The 21,279-nt window shown below is 38.8% G+C and overlaps 3 protein-coding genes across 3 annotated transcripts; all 3 read right to left on the bottom strand.

Annotated features, from left to right (window-relative positions):
* Positions 1-383: 383 nt before the first annotated feature.
* On the bottom strand, positions 384-1,560 carry LOC111615789 (the record flags this gene model as incomplete). The annotated part of the gene is made up of 1 exon (XM_023357225.1): positions 384-1,560. A coding segment is annotated over exon 1 (1,177 nt), but the record flags the coding sequence as incomplete, so codon positions are not given.
* Positions 1,561-6,156: 4,596 nt separating this feature from the next.
* Positions 6,157-7,296, bottom strand: LOC111615788. The gene has a single exon (XM_023357224.1). The coding sequence runs from the start codon at positions 7,294-7,296 to the stop codon at positions 6,157-6,159; it is 1,140 nt and encodes a 379-aa protein (XP_023212992.1).
* An 11,156-nt stretch (positions 7,297-18,452) lies between these two features.
* On the bottom strand, positions 18,453-19,928 carry LOC111615786. Its single transcript, XM_023357223.1, has one exon. The coding sequence runs from the start codon at positions 19,926-19,928 to the stop codon at positions 18,453-18,455; it is 1,476 nt and encodes a 491-aa protein (XP_023212991.1).
* Between the last annotated feature and the right edge of the window lie 1,351 nt (positions 19,929-21,279).

Raw genomic sequence — 21,279 nt, 5'->3', positions numbered from 1 at the left:
CTGACCCGAGCTTCCCCGCCACACCATTAGCTTCCCCATAGGGATAGGTGGATAGGGACAATCAATCAATCAATCAATAGGTTTTATTCGTACTAACAGTACATGCCCTGGTCCCGCATAGCATCACCAGGACAATGAATACAAAGATATAAAATTTACAAGATTATATTAATAACAAGTAGAATACTATACATTTATGTAGAAAGTGGAAACACTAAATACATCGCAACTCGCGTGTAGAGAATGATCAAAGTAATCAGGCAGCACTTATGCCTGAATAAGTTAGCTGTGTATGTTTTTACAGCAGTGGTTAAATATTTGTTTAGAAAAGTACTTAAAATAATTAAAAATGTCACTGTTGGTGAGAAGTCTATATAACTCACAGGGCCAGGTAATGTCATATTTTTTAAGAGTACATATAAGTTTAATCCTTTCTCGTTGAAAGATAACACAATGATAAAGATAGTGAGTGGGTCCATCTTCAGTATCACATTCCGTGCATTTATTATTGTTTTTGTTGGCAAATCTTGCCAAGTAATTAGCATATTTCCCATGATTTGTCATGACTTGGCTTGTATAGTAGTCTGGTGTAATCCAGCTAGTGTTGATAAAGTTATCAAGTTTTCGAATAAACTTATGCGTTATATGATCTGGGTTTCTATCCCATATATTTTGCCACAATTGTATTGTATCTTGCTTAAGTAATCTTCTTAATGTCCGTTGACTAAGTTTTCTGTAAATTATTTGTTCATTGTCAAGGTAGGTTGCAGATTTGGCTAATTCATCAGCCCTCTCGTTCCCTTTTATGCCCTGGTGGGCTCTCACCCAGTTTAAGAATATTTGGCAATTGGATGATTTTATGTCTCTCCTAATAGGCTCAGCCAATGGGTGTAGTTTGGGACTCATCAATATGTTATAGTCTGAGAGAGAATCCGTGTTTATAGTGGCAGTGATGTTATGATAAGTTCTATTGATAAGTTCTACAGCCTTGCCTATGGCCAAGAGTTCCGCTTGAAAGACAGAACACCTATCGTCAAGTTTATAAGTTTCATTAGCAACTTCATTTTCATTATCATATACTACCATGCTGCACCCTACATTCCCTTCCAGTTTGGACCCGTCAGTAAATATATTTATACTGGAATTTCCAATATCATTTCTTGGGTTAATTCCTTGTCCAATGGAAGATAGCGTGTTTCTGAAGGGAAAACTCCATTCTATTTCATCTTGTGTGTATATTGCAGTATTTACTTCAATGTCTTTTCCCCATTTAATATGGTAAAATTTTTCTTTTTCCAAAATAGTTAAGTCAAGTGGGGGTTTCTTTGCCAGAACCTGTAGGCAACTGTTACTTACTGTGCGAAAAGATTTCTTGATCAGGAGCAATGCTCGTCTCTGAGAAGATATCAACTTGCGCTTGACGTGTACTTTTTGGGTTGCCCAACCCCAAGATCCACAAGCATATGTTGTGACAGGGAGGAAGACACAGTCATATATGATAGACATAGCCTCTGCGCTCAGTCCCCAATCTTTCTTCGCCACCTGCGCATATGTGTTCATGATTAACCCAGTTCGTGTGGTTACATATTTGATGTGGCTATCCCATGAAAGCCTAAAATCCAATATTACTCCAAGGTATTTAATATTTTTTTTTATTTTTATAGTACAGCTGTTCATTTTGATGCGTGGAGGCCTTAGGTATAGATTTTGCTGTCCACTTTTATTAAAAACTATGCCTTTAGTTTTAGCTGGGTTAAATTTCATTCTATGTGTCAATCCCCAGTTATATATTTGCTGTAATATGTTGTTTCCTTTGTCCTCAAGGTCAGCCCTGGATCGACCCCCCCACCAACAGAAAAACATCATCAGCATATGCTATGGAGTAGTGTTGCCCAAAATCGCTTTGCAAAAAGGTGTCAAAGGAAAGGTTCCATAGCAGAGGTCCACAAACGGACCTCTGTGGACAACCTCTCTGTATATTCTTAATAACAAAGTGTTCACCATAATCCAGTTGTGCAGTCCTTTCATGTAAATAGTCCTGTAATAACTTTAAAATATTTCGAGGGCATTTAATTTTCCTAAGCTGATATGTGATGAGGGGCCACCAGACACTATCAAAAGCTTTTGATATATCCAGGCTGACCCCGAGGACATACCTATGCGTATCCAAAAGATGTTTAACAGTATTAGTCACTTGTTGTATGGCGTCTTCAGCGGACCGTTGTGGTCAGAAGCCATATTGATATTCACTGATCAACCTGTTTTTCTCCACGTGCCACATCAATCTGTTGTTCAATAGTTTTTCCAAAACTTTCCCCATAACCGGCAAAAGAGATATTGGCCTAATATCTCGTGCAGACCCTGGTTTAGGCATGGGGATTACTTCAGCTGATTTCCATTCCCTAGGGAATATTCCCAACTGCAAGCAGGTGTTATACATATTAATTAATTGTTGTGGAATTAAGGTCCATATGCCTTTCACTATATCTGAAGTAATGTTATCGAGGCCAGGGGCCTTGCCCCTCCCTAAAGTATTAATGGTATAGTTGATTTCTTCTGCAGTAAATGGCTCTGCATCATCAGTATGTTCAAGTTTGTTTTTATCTTCTCTTAATTGTTTGTGCCATTCAGTGTCCTCAGTAGTGTCGTCATCGGGGCAGAAAGAATTTAATTTCTCCATTAAAGTATCCACAACAGATTTAGGGTTTTCATCATTACAGGAGGAAACAAGAATCTGTGTTTTTCGGAGTTTATTGCTACAAAGACGTGTAACAAAACCCCATGGGTTAACTGACGACTTGGTGCAGAAGTCCCTCCAACCATTTACCTTGCTATCTCTGATCGCGTTTTTATATTCTTGCTGTTTCTGTAAGTAGGCCTCTTTATTCGTCATTCTAGTGTTTTCATCATTACATCGTTGGTATTTCCTTCTTGATTGTCTTGTCTCTTTTCTAAGATTAGTAAGTTTCAAGTTCCACCAAGGTACATTTCTTTCTTTTGGTTTCTTCATGGGTATAAAAGTTCTGCAGGCCTGATCAATAACTGCAATGTCTTGATTCAATTGCTCCCTAGCCTCCAAAGGGTGTTCAGAATAGGTTTCAGTCATGTTATGGGATAAAAACTGTTTCATTCCTTCCCAATCCGCTCTATTTGCAATGTACCGGTAGCGTTTAAAGTGATGCTGTGTGTAAGAGCAATCATTATTAGTCAAATCGAATGCAATGTATGCATGTTCTGTGAGACTTGGCTCATCAAGAATTCTCCAGTTCACAATCCTAGGAAATAAGTTCTGACTACATGCGGTGACATCAATCCAACTTTCCCCTCTACTCGAGGAGAAAGTCGGNTCCAAAAGATGTTTAACAGTATTAGTCACTTGTTGTATGGCGTCTTCAGCGGACCGTTGTGGTCGGAAGCCATATTGATATTCACTGATCAACCTGTTTTTCTCCACGTGCCACATCAATCTGTTGTTCAATAGTTTTTCCAAAACTTTCCCCATAACCGGCAAAAGAGATATTGGCCTAATATCTCGTGCAGACCCTGGTTTAGGCATGGGGATTACTTCAGCTGATTTCCATTCCCTAGGGAATATTCCCAACTGCAAGCAGGTGTTATACATATTAATTAATTGTTGTGGAATTAAGGTCCATATGCCTTTCACTATATCTGAAGTAATGTTATCGAGGCCAGGGGCCTTGCCCCTCCCTAAAGTATTAATGGTATAGTTGATTTCTTCTGCAGTAAATGGCTCTGCATCATCAGTATGTTCAAGTTTGTTTTTATCTTCTCTTAATTGTTTGTGCCATTCAGTGTCCTCAGTAGTGTCGTCATCGGGGCAGAAAGAATTTAATTTCTCCATTAAAGTATCCACAACAGATTTAGGGTTTTCATCATTACAGGAGGAAACAAGAATCTGTGTTTTTCGGAGTTTATTGCTACAAAGACGTGTAACAAAACCCCATGGGTTAACTGACGACTTGGTGCAGAAGTCCCTCCAACCATTTACCTTGCTATCTCTGATCGCGTTTTTATATTCTTGCTGTTTCTGTAAGTAGGCCTCTTTATTCGTCATTCTAGTGTTTTCATCATTACATCGTTGGTATTTCCTTCTTGATTGTCTTGTCTCTTTTCTAAGATTAGTAAGTTTCAAGTTCCACCAAGGTACATTTCTTTCTTTTGGTTTCTTCATGGGTATAAAAGTTCTGCAGGCCTGATCAATAACTGCAATGTCTTGATTCAATTGCTCCCTAGCCTCCAAAGGGTGTTCAGAATAGGTTTCAGTCATGTTATGGGATAAAAACTGTTTCATTCCTTCCCAATCCGCTCTATTTGCAATGTACCGGTAGCGTTTAAAGTGATGCTGTGTGTAAGAGCAATCATTATTAGTCAAATCGAATGCAATGTATGCATGTTCTGTGAGACTTGGCTCATCAAGAATTCTCCAGTTCACAATCCTAGGAAATAAGTTCTGACTACATGCGGTGACATCAATCCAACTTTCCCCTCTACTCGAGGAGAAAGTCGGTGGGGAAAGTGGATTATTAATTACCAGTAAGTTATTCGTGGCAAGAAACTCCTCAAGTATGCCTCCCCTGGGATCTTGATTGTCGCCACCCCACATCGGGGAGTGGGCGTTAAAGTCACCAGCCAGCAAAATAAGAGTATCTTTAAATGCATTTATAATGTTCTGTAGTTTCCTTAAAAAGTCCTGTACCTCTGTTTCTCTCGGAAAGTAAACATTAATAAGAATAATTCTTTCGTTATTGACCATTAGTTCGGTAGTAATAACATATTCATCACAATAATATTCATGTTGCATGATTGACAGCCCAGTATTCGGAACCAGTGTAGTAGACCAAGGATACTTCTCAGAACCGGTAATAACTGGACAATAAGTGGGTAAACAGGATGGGGAGTTATCACGACAGTAAGGCTCCTGTGCCATTATCAAATCAAAATGCAGTAATTGTTCACAGAGTAAAGAAGTGGCAGCTATACTTCTACCCNACCAAACATCTTTATACACTTGTCAGTGATAGACGTGACATGTAGCGTAATACTCATATTGGCCCCAAAATGTATACCAAGATACTTAACCGAGTCAGCAACCCTAATAATATTATTACCAAGCCTGACCCTTGGCGGCCGATCCTTGCTCATAATACCTTTCAGTAAAATCGCCACCATCTTATCAACCGACAGCTCAAGTTTGTTAGCCAATAACCAATTATTCAGCAATATAACCCATTTATCACCATGGGACTCCAGCTCTCTCCTCGAATTACCGGATATTATTAAAACCAAATCATCAGCATAAGCAATATAATTGACACCATAACTATTAAAAATCCTTAGGACACCATCAAAAACCAAATTCCAGAGGACAGGTCCCAAGACCGACCCCTGAGGACATCCCCTATTTACCTTCTTTACCACCTTTAGGTTGGCTTCCTCGTAAACCACCTCTCTTCTTGACAGATAGTCCTTTAATAACCTATATAAATCATTAGGACACTGCCTATACCTTAATTCACTCATAATCGAGGGTCACCATAGGTGATCAAAAGCACCTTTAATATCAAAAAATATACCTAATACGTACTTGCTACAAGACTTATCAACCAGCTTTCTAAGACGCATCAGCGCATCATCTGTCGAATAACCTTTTTTAAAACCATATTGATAATCATCATTATAACCCTTGATAACAGACTCTAGTCTGTACTTAATAATACGTTCCATCACCTTACCCAATAAAGGGATTAAACAAATAGGCCTATACGACCTCGGATTAGTCTTATTTTTATTACCACCTTTATAAATAATTACAACCTTCTCCTGTTTCCAACAATTAGGGCAGACACCATACACCAAGCATGCCTGATACAGGCGCCTCAAGTGAGGCTTTAAAATACTATAACTTTCCTTAAGTACCTCGTACGTAATACTATCGGCCCCAGGGGCCTTCCTTCCCCTGGAGGCCTTAGTGGCTATGTCAACATCATTATTACCAATATCATCGACATGCCCACCACCATTATACTCATGCACCATATCCCTAAGTACACTATGTGTACTGTCATCCTCTTGCTCGTTATCATTGGGAAACAGGGAACCCAATAAAAAATTAACCACATCTGACCAGTCATATAGTTACCTATTACCACTTTTCATATTAACCAATACCTGATTAGTCTTGAGCTTATTCATTAAAACCTTGTAAGGGGTGCCCCAGGGGTCACCTTTAGTCTTAGCACACACATACCTTTTCCAACTCTCCTCTCTAATAGCTTTTAGCCTGACCTTATAGGCCTTCCTCTTATTAATATATACCTCTTTTAGATTATTTCGTGTCTCATTATCAGAACACCTTTGAAATGCCCTCCTACTTTTATTAACCTGCCTTTTAAGGCTATTCAGCTCATTGCACCACCACCTAGGAGCCCTGTGCTTCCTCATCACCTTAGGAATAGCACAAACCATAGCATCTTTAATGCTGCACTGAATATGAGTGCAATACCTTATCACCTCATACTTGTCCTCTATAATTTCAAAGTTTTTAGATAACAAATTTTGCCCCAGTTTTTGCCGAAACTTGTGCCAATTCACACTCAAAAAGCCAAAAGAGCCTAAAGAACACCACTGAGGATCAAGTACCTTACCTACATTGTACTCATAGATAATTAAACCATGCTCACTAGTAGTGTCATGCACCATATACCAATTATCAATAACCACATCCTTAGTAGTGAGGGTCAAATCAATATAAGAACTACCCCTACTAGAAATAAACGTGGGACCTGCCTCTGGATCATTAACACATACCAAGTCCCATTTAAGGATCGTCTCCAATAAAAGAGTACCCCTATCATCGGTAGTCTCACTGCCCCAAAGAGTAGCCTTAGCATTACCATCCATACTTATAATAATATTCTCACCACGCAGCTTCCCCAGGATACACTCCAACTCTCTTATACTATTATTTATATCACCACTAGGTGGACAATATAGACTTACCATATACACCTTCATACCATCTCCCATGACCTGTGCTATAGCACACGTTGGGGATGAGAGGCTCTGAATATCCAACACTGCCCACTTTTTGTTATACAAAATAACAGCCGCCCAGGGCTGAGTCTGGGCGCACCGGAAGTGGACAGTCTTCACCTTACTACCAAACCCAAGTACCTTGCCTGGAGCTGCATATGGTTCCTGAACCAGGGCAATATCTACCCCATAATGAGTCACCACCTTACTAAGCTCTCCCGGGACAGATCGACTCCGATCCATATTAATTTGAGCTAATTTTATAATATTATTATTCGGACTACTGTCCATAATCAATTTTAGAAAGATACCTTTCCAAGGCCATTTTATAAGAGAGACAATCCTTGTCCCTTAAATTGTGTTTATGGGGTTTTCCCATTTGTTTGCATGTTATACATGCTATTTCTGACACCTCAGTTTTACACTCAGGGCCTTTATGCCCAGACTTACCACATTTGCTGCAGATTAAAACTGCTGCACCACAGTGCTTTGCCACATGCCCAAATTTTTGGCATTTATAACATAGGGTTACCTCGTGGTAATCCCTAACCACACAACTTCTATAACCAATATAAATGCGACCACATTGTAATAATCTTACCCTTAAATTGGGTGCTACTTCGGCTACCCAATCAGTAAGGCCTTCTCTCTTGCAGCCAGTACAATATACCAACCTAAAATCTGATTTAAATTTATCAATTGACACCTCCTCACCATAGAGCGTGTCACTATTAAGATCTATAATATGATCAATTACCTCATCCATAGACAAACCCTTGGGAATGTCCTTAATCACCAATCTCGGCTGACGCTTAGTCGGTTGCTCCACAATCAGCTCACCTTCCATAAGATTTTTGTAACTTAATATCTTTCCAAGATCACCCTTACTGGCTAGAGTGACAACAATACCATTAGTACGCATCTTCCTAATGCTACCAATTCTTACCTTATCTTTCCTTGGATTAATATTCTTTAAGAAACTTTCCTTTATAACTTCACTATTCATATCAGTTTTCTTACTTTTCACGAGAAGCACAGCTTTTTCTTTACCACCAATTCCACCTTTAATCTGTCCCTGAACCTTACCTGTTAAAGGGACATTAACCTTAGTCACTTGAGAATAACTAGGCTTATCTCTATAATCTTTTTCCAGCTCACATTTTACCTCTTTTACCGTTCTTACCTGTGCTTTAAGCACCTCTTTCTCAGTAACCAATACCTGCACAATTTGTTGTGCTTCTGTCATAAACTCCATGATTTTACTAGCCAATATTTGACTAATCCTACTACCTTTTTCATAACACATTTTATGTACCTCAAGCATCATCTGATGCATTTTTTCATTGTAATCATATATCTTACCAGATAACCTTTTACCATCAATATCGATGCCCTCAATGACCGAGTCCGAAGATCTACGGCCAGACAACCTTCCTCCGTCTCCTCCTGTCACCACCCTAGGAATTTTTGTTTTAGTTGAAGAATCCATGCTTTAGGATGTACTGGGGGGTGATAACCGGTCACTTATGGCGTAGCCCCCCTGCACCATGGGAAGGCAAACGTACAACGGGGATTCGCCAGGTCACCCGAGGGGATCGTTAGTGACACCAAGATTTATTCGTCGCCTAGGTGCCATCCAGCCCTTAGCACGATACCTCCCACCTTGGCTTAAGCGACCGCCGCTGTACCCTTAGCTTCCCATGATATCTCAGGGGGCATGAGCTTTGGCCATACCCCCTGTTATACCAAAGTACTAAGCCCCCTCGCCACGACTAGGCGGGTACAGTCAACGATTATATTGGGGGGGGTGGATAGGGACAAGCGTCCCAACAGTCCAAAACCATACTCGCTGCATATGTAAAAAACTTCTCGGCGGAATTACTAATAACTAAATACTACCCTTACCAAAAGAGTTTAAACTACCTACAACCTGAATCTTAAGATAAAACTGGACAACAATAAAATATAAAATAAAAGATAAAATAACAAACTTTTATTTAAAAAACCGTATATCACACCTCTTTAAAAACATCTCACGCAATACAGGAAAAACCATTTTATAAATATCTTTAACAAGAACTAACTTACGAACATAATGTTCGCTATTAAAACCATTTCGCAAGTATATAGACGACACCCGTATATCTGATAGCAGTGGGCACATGAACATAAAATGATAAAGAGTATCCGCAGATCCACATTCACAAATATTTGACCCCACCAAATTAAAACCAAACAATTTATCTTTAAAATCCCGATGACCCGAGAGAACTTGACAAACATAAAAATCAGGTAAAACCCATTTAGCCTTCAGCCTATCAAAAACAGTAGGAAAATAAACCGCTGTTTGCCTTCCCTTAATATCAGTTATCCATCTATTATTCCACACACACACCATTTCTGTCCTGATAAGTCGCTTAACCCGCGACATCGACACATCGCCACATGCTGAATCATACCTTAAGGAACCCAAAGAAAAAGAGATACCTGATCGTAAAAGGGAGCAATAATACTTATAGCGAACTTCCAAGTCTAAAGGTAATTCACCTGCAATTACATTTAACGCACTAGTTGAAGTTGTCCGATATGCCCTTGTTAACAACAAGAGAACCACACGTTGTGCCTTCAAAAGCTTTGTCCTGTGAGGGGACCCGAGCGCGTCGCTTCACACACCAGCGGCATAAGTAACCACTGGCACAAACAGGAGTCTGTAGAGAACCCTCAGGGCAGGAAGCCGCAGCCCCCACCCCGAGCCCCACAGCCCCTGCAGTGCACAGAACTGGGCAACTGCTTTATTAGTGATATCCTCTATGTGGCCTGTGATATTCAAACCAGTACCAATCTTTATGCCTAAATACCTATAAGCATTAACCATATGTATCACTGTGTTACCCATTCGCACGCTGGGGGGACGATCCGGGCTCAGAGAACCCCTCAGAAGCAACATAACTGTCTTACCCAAAGCCAACTGAAGCTTCAATGCTGACAACCGCCCCTGAATATATCGGAGAATTTCACTACTTTTAACTTCTAACTCCCTACGGTTATTACCCTCTACTAATATAACCAAATCATCTGCATAGGCGATATATCGCAATCCACATTCTCTTAAACCTACCAGGACCTTATTAAAAACAATAATCCATAAAAGCGGACCTAACACAGAACCTTGAGGACAACCTTTATTGACCTCCCTACTATAAATTAACCCACCATGAGAATAAGAAACAATTCTATGATAAAAATAATCCCGCATCACCCTATATAAATCTATAGGGCAATTTCTTTCAGGCAAAGCTGAAAGCACTGCGGGCCACCATATGTTATCAAATGCTCCAGCTATATCACAGAATAAACCAAGTACATATTTTTTAGATGACTCATGTGTCCACTTCCATAGGCACCTAACTGCATCCTCAGTCGATAAACCCTTCCGAAAACCAAATTGATAAGTATCAATGCTATCCCAACATAATTCTTCTATCCTTAATCTTAATAATCTTTCATATATTTTTCCAATTACTGATAATAAGCATATCGGCCTATAAGATTTCGGGATACTACGATCTCTGTCTTTACTTTTAAGTAGCACAATAACCTTAGCTATTTTCCATCTTTTAGGAAACCTACCTGTTACTAGACACATATTATATAACCTCAATAGCACTTTACTTAATATAGGATAGAGTTGCTTAATCATCAAATAAGTTATTCCATCATAACCAGGAGCTTTTCTACCTTTCAACCCTTGAATTACCAAATCTAACTCCTGCATTGAAAATGGCTCCGTTAACATATCATTATTATATAACACGTTATCTACTCTTATCCTAGTTTGATCCAAAGAATCATTCAAGGGAATATCTTCTGGGAACAACACTCTAAATAATTCCTCTATCGAATCTTTTCAATCAATTGTATATCCTACACCTAATTTAACTGAACATAAAACTTCCTTCATATGTATCTTTTCCCGAATCAATTTATATGGAGTACCCCAAATATCTCTATTACCAATAGCCTCCACAAAGTTTCTCCAACTTATCCTTTTTGCTTCTCTAATCTTATATTTGTACTCTACATAACTTTGCCTAAACTCTTCCAACTTAACTTGTCTTAATACTAACTCTCTCTCCCTTTGAAATACTCTACGCAAACGAAACACTTTCCTTCGCAACTTATCTAGCTCCTCAGTCCACCATGTTGATCGATAATTATATTTTTTCTTTTTCATTATGATACTATCAATAGCCTTCCGAACAGCCCTATATAAAATATTATCCACACTATCAACATCTAAACTTTCTATACATGCTAAAATATTAGAATCCCCAACATATTTAGAAACTATCCCACTAAACTTACTCCAATTTGTATTTTTCTTAGTTAAACATTCTATACTAGAACCTCTATATCCACAATAACCATATCTCACGGAATACCTTATCAAGGCATGATCTGACGAAGTAAAAGAGTGAGAAACTTGACAATCACCTATATAGTTACGCAAAGATGTCGAGTACAAAACCACATCCACAAATGACGAACCTTGCGTTGACTGAAATGTTGGTATCAAGTTTTGTGTATTAAGAACGCTATATCCCCATCTACCACAAACCGCAACCAATTCATCACCTCTATCATCAGAGACAGCCGTCCCTCGTTGTCCAAATTTTGCCGTCCCTGTCGTTAGACGCACCGGCATACAATCTCCTAATATCTTAAATACTATATCACCGTTAAAACCAACTAAAATAAACCTAAAATACAGGACTGTTCATAAATTAATATCCACATCTCTTACTTATTTAAAGAATATATAAACAATTAAAAGAAAAATAAAATAAGAAAACAGAAAATAAAAATGAAGAGCTAACTTCTACATATAGTTCTAAGTTCTTGCCTATATCTTAACATCTTTTCAAAAACATTCATAAATTTGTTATATATCAGTTCATTTCTAATTATAACCCAAGGATTTTCTAAAATATCATCAATATTAAAATCTTGTATATCTCTTAAATTAAAATATATAGGACATTCATATAAAAAATGAGGTAAAGAATCAATTCTACCACATTCACAGTTTGGAGAATCGACAAGAGACAAAGCAAACAATCTTTCCTTAAAATCTCCGTGTCCAGACACAATCTGACACGAATAAAAATTTGGAATAACCCAATGTGCCCCCAGCCTGTCCCCAACAGTCCGAAAGTACCCATAGGTTATCCGACCACGTTGTTCACTACACCATCTATCATTCCACTTATTATACATTATTTTCTCAATCTGCTTAATTACCATGTTGAAAGCGCATGTTGACTCCCCCGCCCTGAAAGCAAAGTTATCAATCTCAAATGAAATACCCGCTCTAACAAGATACTTATAATATTCTAATTTAATTTTTTAAATCTATAGGCAATTCACCAGAAATTATTTGTAATGCAGGAGTTGAAATAGTGCGATAGGCCCTGGTGACCATTAACAAAACTCTACGTTGAGAAGACTCCAACTTCCCACGGTGAAGGGATTGAATCCCGTCACCCCACACACCAGCAGCATATACTATAATAGGAATATATAGACATTTATATAGGACTCGGAGTGCGGGAAGCCTCAACCCCCACCCCCGGCCTGCCAAACTCTGTAACATACAAAACTGATTTATTGCCTTATCTTTAACATAGTTCACATGCGGTGTCAGGTCAAAACCCGCACCTAGCTGCATTCCCAGATAACGGACTGACCTTGCAACACTCAGAGAACTACCCTTCAAGTGAATACTGGGAGGGCGATCCAGGTTCAATTTTCCCTTCAACAACACCATTTTTGTTTTATTTGGTGAGAGCTCAAGTTTAATTTGCTCCAAATGGTTCACCAAGACCTCAACAATTAAATTCCCTTCATCCTCCAAAGCACGCCTACTATTTCCCTCTACTATCACTGCAAGGTCATCAGCATACGCAATAAATTTCACATTCATATCTCTCAAACATTGCAAAACCAAATTGAAAACATAATTCCATAACTGTGGACCAAGAACTGACCCCTGTGGACAACCCCTTTCTACCAATTTTTCTATTTTCTTAGTACCCTCAATGAAACATACTTTTCTGTTTTGAAAATAATCTTCTATAATCCTAAAAAGATCAATGGGACATTCCCACTGCCGCAAGGCGTGAAGCACACTGGGCCACCAAACATGATCAAAGGCACCCATCACATCAAAGAAAATACCCAACACATATTTCGCCCTAGAACCCTTAATCCAATTCTTTAATAAATATATCGCATCCGTTGTTGACATCCCTTGTCGAAATCCAAACTGCCATTTATCTATTTTAGAGCTAAATAATTTACTCAGTCGTATCTTCAACAATCGTTCATATATCTTTCCTATTATGGATAGCAAACATATGGGTCTATAAGATCTTATATCTGAACGATCCCTTCCTTTATCTTTCAAAAATATAATAACCTGAGATGTTTTCCATCTATTAGGAAAAACCCTAAATATTAAACACAAATTATACAACTGTAATAAATGATTACCTATAATCGAAACAGCATGATTTAAAATTTTATAAGTAACCTTATCTAGTCCAGGCGCTTTCTTACCCCTAGACTCTCTCAATACCTGCAGAAATTCCCCATAAGAAAACAATTCAACTGTTTTATGATTACTATATAAATTATTAGCTATTCTAATATTAAGCTGATTATTCGTATCATTAAGATCTTCTACAAATAAAGAATCTAATAAATAATTTACTGAATCTTCCCCATCAATGATATAATCATTTGAATCTTTCTTACGAATAGCACCTAACATATCCTTAACTTTAATTTTATCCCGTACTAATTTATAAGGCATTCCCCACAGATTTCTAGCAGACATTATAGTCACATAATTCTTCCAACTCACAACCTTTGCTGTAATTATTAATTTCTTATATTGTTTACTTAAGTTTCTATATTCTTGTAATTTGATATCCTTCAATATTAATTCTCTTTCTTGTTGATAAAGCCTACGAGCTTTACAAACTTTTTTCTTCATTACATCTAATTTATCATTCCACCATTTGGGTACTAATATCCTATCTCTTTGTACTGGAAAAACTTTCCTAATTGCATAATCTAAGCACCTATGTATATGAGTACAATACTTAAACACATCGATCTTATCATCAACCCATGACGTACCATAAGACCCTATTATTCTAGATAAAATACCTCGAAATTTATTCCAATTAATTTTACTATTATCCCTATATATCCGGTATTTGGTCTCAATATACCTAGACATCAATGCTATATTACACCCAATAATAGCATGATCACACGTGGTATACTCATAAGTAACCAAACGATCAAATATCCTCCTATCTATATAACTAGATGTTAACATAATATCTACAAATGACTCTCCCAAGACAGATGAAAAAGTAGGGACTATATTATCTCTATTCACAATAACACAATCCCATTTCGATATAATATCCATTAATTGCCAACCTCTATCATCTGTAAATGAAGAACCCCAAAGTGTAGACTTTGCATTTGAATCTATCGCTACTATATAATTTTTTCCGTGATATAAAGATAAAATTTTATCTAACTCATTTATTGATTGCTCTATGTCCCCACCATGGGGAAAATATAAACTAGCTAAATAAAATACATCATCCTCTCTTAAAACTTGTGCTGCAGCGCAAGTAGTGGATGATAAATTATGTAAACTTAATACTGTCCATGTACTATCAGGAACTACGATCGCAGCCCAAGGGGTACCAACTGTACACTGAACTACGCGTGTATGTGTACCATATCCAACTACCCTATCTTTATAAACATACGGTTCCTGTACTAATAACATATTAACCCTACCTTTATCAACCAATTGAAGCAATTCACCAGGTATTGATTTCTTCCTTTGCGTATTCACTTGAATTATTCCTAAACTATTATTATCTTTTACTATATTATCCATAATCTACCTGTTCTTTGTATCTGGATATGGCAACCTGATAAGAATGACAATCTTTCCCCCTGGAGATATGATTATATGTTCTATTCATTTGTCTACACGGAATGCATATCTTAACACTAGCATTAACACACTCCCTAGACTTATGTCCTTTTTGTCCACATTTATACCATACATCTACTTCACTCCTACAGTTTCTAGCCAAATGACCAAATAATTGGCATTTATAACATTTAGCTATCTCATAATGATCACGAATCACACAACATCGATATTCTATAAATAACCTTCCTATAGAATTTATTTTATTCCTTAATATCGGGGATACCTCAACAATCCAATTTGTCAAATAATCTCGATGTCTACCAATTCGATATAACAATTTAAAGCTAGATTTGAATACTTCATAATTCATATCCTTATCACATAACATATCTGCATTTAAATCATATATTATTTGAACTAATCTATCTTCATCTATTTCTTTAGGAACGTCTACTAACAACATCCGAGGATACCGCTTTTCAGGAACTTGCATAACTATCTCTGCTTTTTCCAATACCTTATGTTTCAACACTTTCTCTCTATCTTGTTGACTTGCTAATGTAACCAATATCCCATTAGTTCTTAACTTACGTACACCTATCATTCTAATTTTATCTATACTTGGATTAATTCCAGTTAAAAATTTTCACTTAACCTCATCACTACTATCTTCCTCCTTACCCTTTACTATTACAACTACAGGTTTTTTATTTTTATCTAACTCATTAGACAAACCTTTAATCTTATCTGCATATGTTACAATTTCACTCGCTTTAACCTGGATATTTTTCTCCTGAATAAACTCCAATTTTCCTCTCAATCTTTCATTTTCTATTACTAAAGATTTAACTATATTAGAAACATCACCAAATAATTCCTGCAGCTTTTCAGTAACAGCTATAGTTAATCTATTACCTTTATCCATACATACCTTATATAACTGCAACTGCACTCTTTCTAATTGTTCTAAACAATCCATAGAATCCACCTCCTCAATCCGATCTACATCCAGCTCCCCACCTATTTCACTTAAACTTTTACTTACTCTTCTAGGAATATGGGACCCAGGATTGTCCCCCCCAACCCCCGGTACTTGTAAACGCTTTTGTTTAGGTTTTCCTTCCATAATTATTTTTAAAGAGAATACCCCACCCCCCAGACCCAGGTGCAGGCATAGCCCCTCCACCATGCCAAGCACCCAACCACTCCCCAGAGCCTATGAGTAGGACCAAAGGCAACCCCCGTGGCCTCGGGGGAGGCCCTCCCCCACCNTACCTGTAACTGAGATTTTAAAATCCCACTAAACCGAGCCCAATTAATATCAGAATTGCAATAAATCATCTCTGATGTGGTCAATGAGACCCCTCCCAATGAAACCTCAAAGCTAATCAGCGCATGATCGGAGGACGTGTACTGATGAGACACACAACAAGGCATAGCCCCTCCACCATGCCAAGCACCCAACCACTCCCCAGAGCCTATGAGTAGGACCAAAGGCAACCCCCGTGGCCTCGGGGGAGGCCCTCCCCCACCCTGCACTCTGGCAGGGGGTGGCAAGGAGGCAAGATTATCCACCCCTGGCAGGAGGCAAGATTATCCACTCCCTGATCGGGGCTGCCAGCACCGACTGGCTAAGACATGCCGGGCCCCTCACTATGGGGCGCCCCAGGTGTACCACCCCCATCCCGGTACCCTCGGGGATTGCCTTCAATCCACTCTCCCCGAGAAATAGCGATCGAGCACCTGACATAGCTTCAGAAAATACACCTACACCTGAATCCCCCGCCGTACCATTGGCTTCCCCAGGACACATACCATTACAGCATGTCCCCTGGGTACTGAGCCCCTCTGCCACGACAAGGCTGGTACGTACGAGTTGGGGCCATTGCCTGGTTTGGGCACAAGCAATGGACCCCCATTTAGAGGAGAGTAGATAGGGACAGTGGGAATCTCGTTAATCCATTCATGCGCGTCACTAATTAGATGACGAGGCATTTGGCTACCTTAAGAGAGTCATAGTTACTCCCGCCGTTTACCCGCGCTTGGTTGAATTTCTTCACTTTGACATTCAGAGCACTGGGCAGAAATCACATTGCGTCAACACCGGCCTTCGGCCATCGCAATGCTTTGTTTTAATTAGACAGTCGGATTCCCCCGGTCCGTGCCAGTTCTGAGTCGGCTGTTAGTTGCCTGCCGAAACGGTCGCATCCGTCGTCAGGACAGACGCGCCGCGTAGCTGGGGCATTCCACGGGAAGGCCCCGACGCTGGTCCGGGCTCGACCGAACGCCCCGAAGGGANTAATCAAGTTATAAGTAATATAAATACATGAAAATGATATTATATAATAACCAATATTCCAGAGGTAATAAACAAAAAACTCGTAGCCAAAACCCCTGGTCAAACACAAAAAATAAAGTAAAAGATAAATAAAATAAAATAACAAATAGCTTAAATTCAAGCTTTAAAAATACACGTTAATAAATACACGAATTCAAAAGCAGGAAGTGAAGATGATTTCCGTAAACAATCGGCGTCAAACTGTCTGTTGTTCGAACGAGCCGTTATAAAGTCCGTTGGAAGCCGTTACAACACAGGTCATTGACCCAAGTCGTCCAGTGAGAAGCAATGATGAAAATTAATATTACAATATCTTAAAAACTAAAATAGATATAAACATAAAAATCACACCAAAGGAAGATAAGACAGTCTGTAATCCGATAAAACATAAATTTTTAAAAGATGGCAAACCGGAAGCCCGATGCGGGCCTGAGAAGTTGAAACACGAAAGTCAATTATCACGAAAACGGCTGGGCCGAAATGGATAAAATTTTAGGGTGTTACTCACACATTGATGGTGTTCCTTGATCCGTCATAACTTTCGGAAAAACGATCCCGTATAGTCCAGAAAATCGATCCGTAATCCTGGATATTAAACACCTCTGCCTTGCCAAAAATTTTTAATCCACTGGGCCAAATTTGGTATCACCGGATCCAGGGCACTCAGTAGAATTTGAATTCACACAAATAATCCTTCTGCGAACAAATTATCCCATGGAAAACATCGAATATTGAGGAGCTCGATTTGATCACTCTCACAAGCTTGCTGGACAAGTCCACTCTAAGTAGATAGGGACATTATTTTATTTTTTTTTCATTAATATTCATCACTTCCCCTCGCGGGGATCAGAAAGCACCCCTGCCCCGCATCTAGCACCACAGGGGAAACGTTAACTTTAAACCTTATTACTTTTAACATAAACTATTTAACTAACAACAAAAATAAATAATAACAATATATACAGATCATAGTAGCTTTTTTGCCCTATAACGCGACCCTAGTCGCAGCTGGGATCAACTCGTCTCCAGCTAATACAAAACTTTTCGCAGGAGAGACTTAATCTCCTGCAATAATGTTGAATTCCTGATTAACTGATATAAATCTAAAGTTGGCATGCCATAAATATCGGCAGAAAACAGCCGAAGCTGCATTTGTTCCTGTTCATACTTAAGACATTCGTTAATCAAGTGTTCTAGCGTTTGTTCTCCTCCACCACACTCACACATAGAGTCATTCGTTTTACCTATTCTTTTAAGGTAATGCTTTGTACTACAATGATTTGTCAAAATTTGTGTAATCAAATATTTTTTCGGTAGCCATGCAAGTTCTGAGAGCCTTTCCTGTATACTTGGTAGCAGCCAAAACGTGAACCTACCCTTTTCTGAGTAGGTCCATTGATCTTGCCACTCTGTTACCGTTTCTTGTCTTAACTGCCTTTTAATATATGTAATTGGAGCTTTATCATATGATATTATATTCATCTCAGTAGCCTCTTTTGCAAGGGCATCTGCCCTCTCGTTTCCTATTATCCCAACGTGGGCCTTCACCCATTTAAATTTCATGTTCAAATTATATCTCCTTACTAACTTCTTCGCCTCCAACGCCATAGGACTTATATCTCTGAACTGCATTAATGTCTGAATAGCACTTCTGCTATCAGTATGAATCACAATATTGTTTGTACTTCGAGTCAGGGCTACCCACTCAACTGCTTTCATAATAGCAAACATCTCTGCCTGATGAACTGAGCAACAGTCCCTTAATCTATATTTTTCATGACATATCTCAGTCTCATTCTCATAAACCACAAAGGATGACCCCACCCTTCCTTCGAGTTTCGAACCATCAGTAAAAATATTATACTCTCCTTCTTCTTCTTCTTTTGCAATGTCAACACTCTTCCTTTCATAAGTCATTGGAAGCTCCAGACTCATCGGTCTAAGTTCACATATTTGATATGTTGTATCTCCATCTTCCATATGTGCCTGAAGGCCCTTTCTATAGTAAAAAGTTCTTGTCCTTTCTTTTAATACCAGATCTATCGGCGGAATACCAGAAACCACCATTAGCGCCTCAGTAGAGGCTGTTCTAAATGCTTTAGTGACACGTAGCAAGGCCATTCGTTGGGCACATCTCAAATGTTTAATAATGCAACCTTTCTTTGCTGCATAACTCCATGCCGCAGCTGCATAAGTCATTTTCGGTACAAACGCTCCTTCATAAATTGTTATCACAGCTTCTTCATTCAGCCTCCAATTCCTTCTGGCCACTCTGGCCAACGCATTAAATAGATTTGTACACTTAGTTCTGATTGCCAAAACATGTGGCAGCCAGGTCATTCGATTGTCAAGAACCACTCCAAGATACATAATCTCACTTTCCAACTTTATACTTCGATTACCCATTTTTATAACTGGTGTTCGTTTCATAAGATCCGGTGTGTTACCTTGTGCAAAAATAATTGCCTTTGTTTTACTGGGATTAAACTGGAGCTTCAGCTCCATCCCTATATCCACCACTGTTGTTAAAAGTCCAGTTCCCCTATTCTCAATTTCCCTTCTCGAATTGGCACCGAAGAGAATGATGGTGTCGTCCGCATAAGCGAACTCTAAGACACCCTCTCCCTTTTCTACCTTCAAAAAATTGTCATACAACACATTCCAAAACAGGGTTAGACCCCTGCGGACACACTCTTGTTAGGGCCTTTTGTATAATAGTTCCTCCGGCTACATGAATCACCTTTCTCTCCCTGAGATAATCTTTAACAAGTTCATACACATTTGTCGGGCACTCAGCCTTCCTCAGAGTTTGCAAAATCATAGGCCACCACGCGTGATCAAACGCTCCCTGAATATCTAGACTCAATCCACAACAATACTTATTATTCTTTAATATATCGTTTATAGCTTCTACCACCTTACAGATCACGTCCTCAGTGGCTCTATCCGGCATAAATCCGAATTGCTTGGGACTTAAATAATTACTCTTTACCAATCTTTGTAAAATCCTTTGACTGACCAAATAGTCCAACACCTTTCGTCCAATTAGTTTGTTGCCGTTATTAAACGGCAACAAACTAATTGGACGAAAACTTTTAATAAGTCCTCTCTCCACATACTCTCCTTTTGGAATCACCACAAGACTTGCTTGTTTCCAAACTTCCGGAAAAACTCCAAATCTCAAACACAGGTCGTAAAGATCCGTCATAAAACACTTATTAATACTCCAAATCTTTTGGACGATGTCCGCAACCACACCATCATGTCCCGGCGCCTTGCCAGGCCTCAGTCTCTCAATAGCGTACCCTACTTCTTCAATTGTAAAATCAGGGTCTTGAACACCTGTATAAGGTCTATTAATTTCCATTCTAACTTGGCGTTGCATATCTGTATCAGTACCTGGATCATCCATAGGGAAAAACCCTTCAATAAAAGCACCAATTGTCCCTTCATAGCTGTCTGTAGTGATATCTCTATCACTAATCGTTGTATAAAACTGCGGTCTCTTTAATTTGCCTGCACACATCTTATAAACATAGCTCCATGGCGTTGAGGAACATTGGCTACAAAAATCCCTCCAGGACTTTAATTTACTTTCCTTAATTTCTTGTTTATAAGCCCTGCAATGATCCAAATATTCAACTCTTTTTCTTATCCTTTCCTGTTCGTTTCTTGCTCTTTGTGCTCTCCGCCTTAGCCTATTATTCATTTTTCTCATTTCATTTAATTGCTGCGTCCACCATGGGACCATTCTTTTACATCTCTTCTTCATAGGGATCGTAAGGTTACACACCCTAATTAACTCTTCTTGGAAGTTCATTATTATTTCCTCCACTTCCTTCCTACTCTTTACATT

This window comes from Centruroides sculpturatus, unplaced genomic scaffold (genome assembly GCF_000671375.1).
Source record: "Centruroides sculpturatus isolate CEXI.00-Female unplaced genomic scaffold, Cexi_2.0 scaffold2671, whole genome shotgun sequence".
NCBI lineage: Eukaryota > Metazoa > Arthropoda > Arachnida > Scorpiones > Buthidae > Centruroides > Centruroides sculpturatus.
The sequence above is the reverse complement of the archived record's forward strand: the minus strand, read 5'-3'. Positions and strand labels throughout refer to the sequence as shown.

What these genes read in the sequence shown, in the direction of transcription:
- LOC111615788 (XM_023357224.1), bottom strand. Translation starts at nt 7,296, where the DNA reads ATGGATCGGAGTCGATCTGTCCCGGGAGAGCTTAGTAAGGTGGTGACT.
- LOC111615786 (XM_023357223.1), bottom strand. Translation starts at nt 19,928, where the DNA reads ATGGAGCTGAAGCTCCAGTTTAATCCCAGTAAAACAAAGGCAATTATT.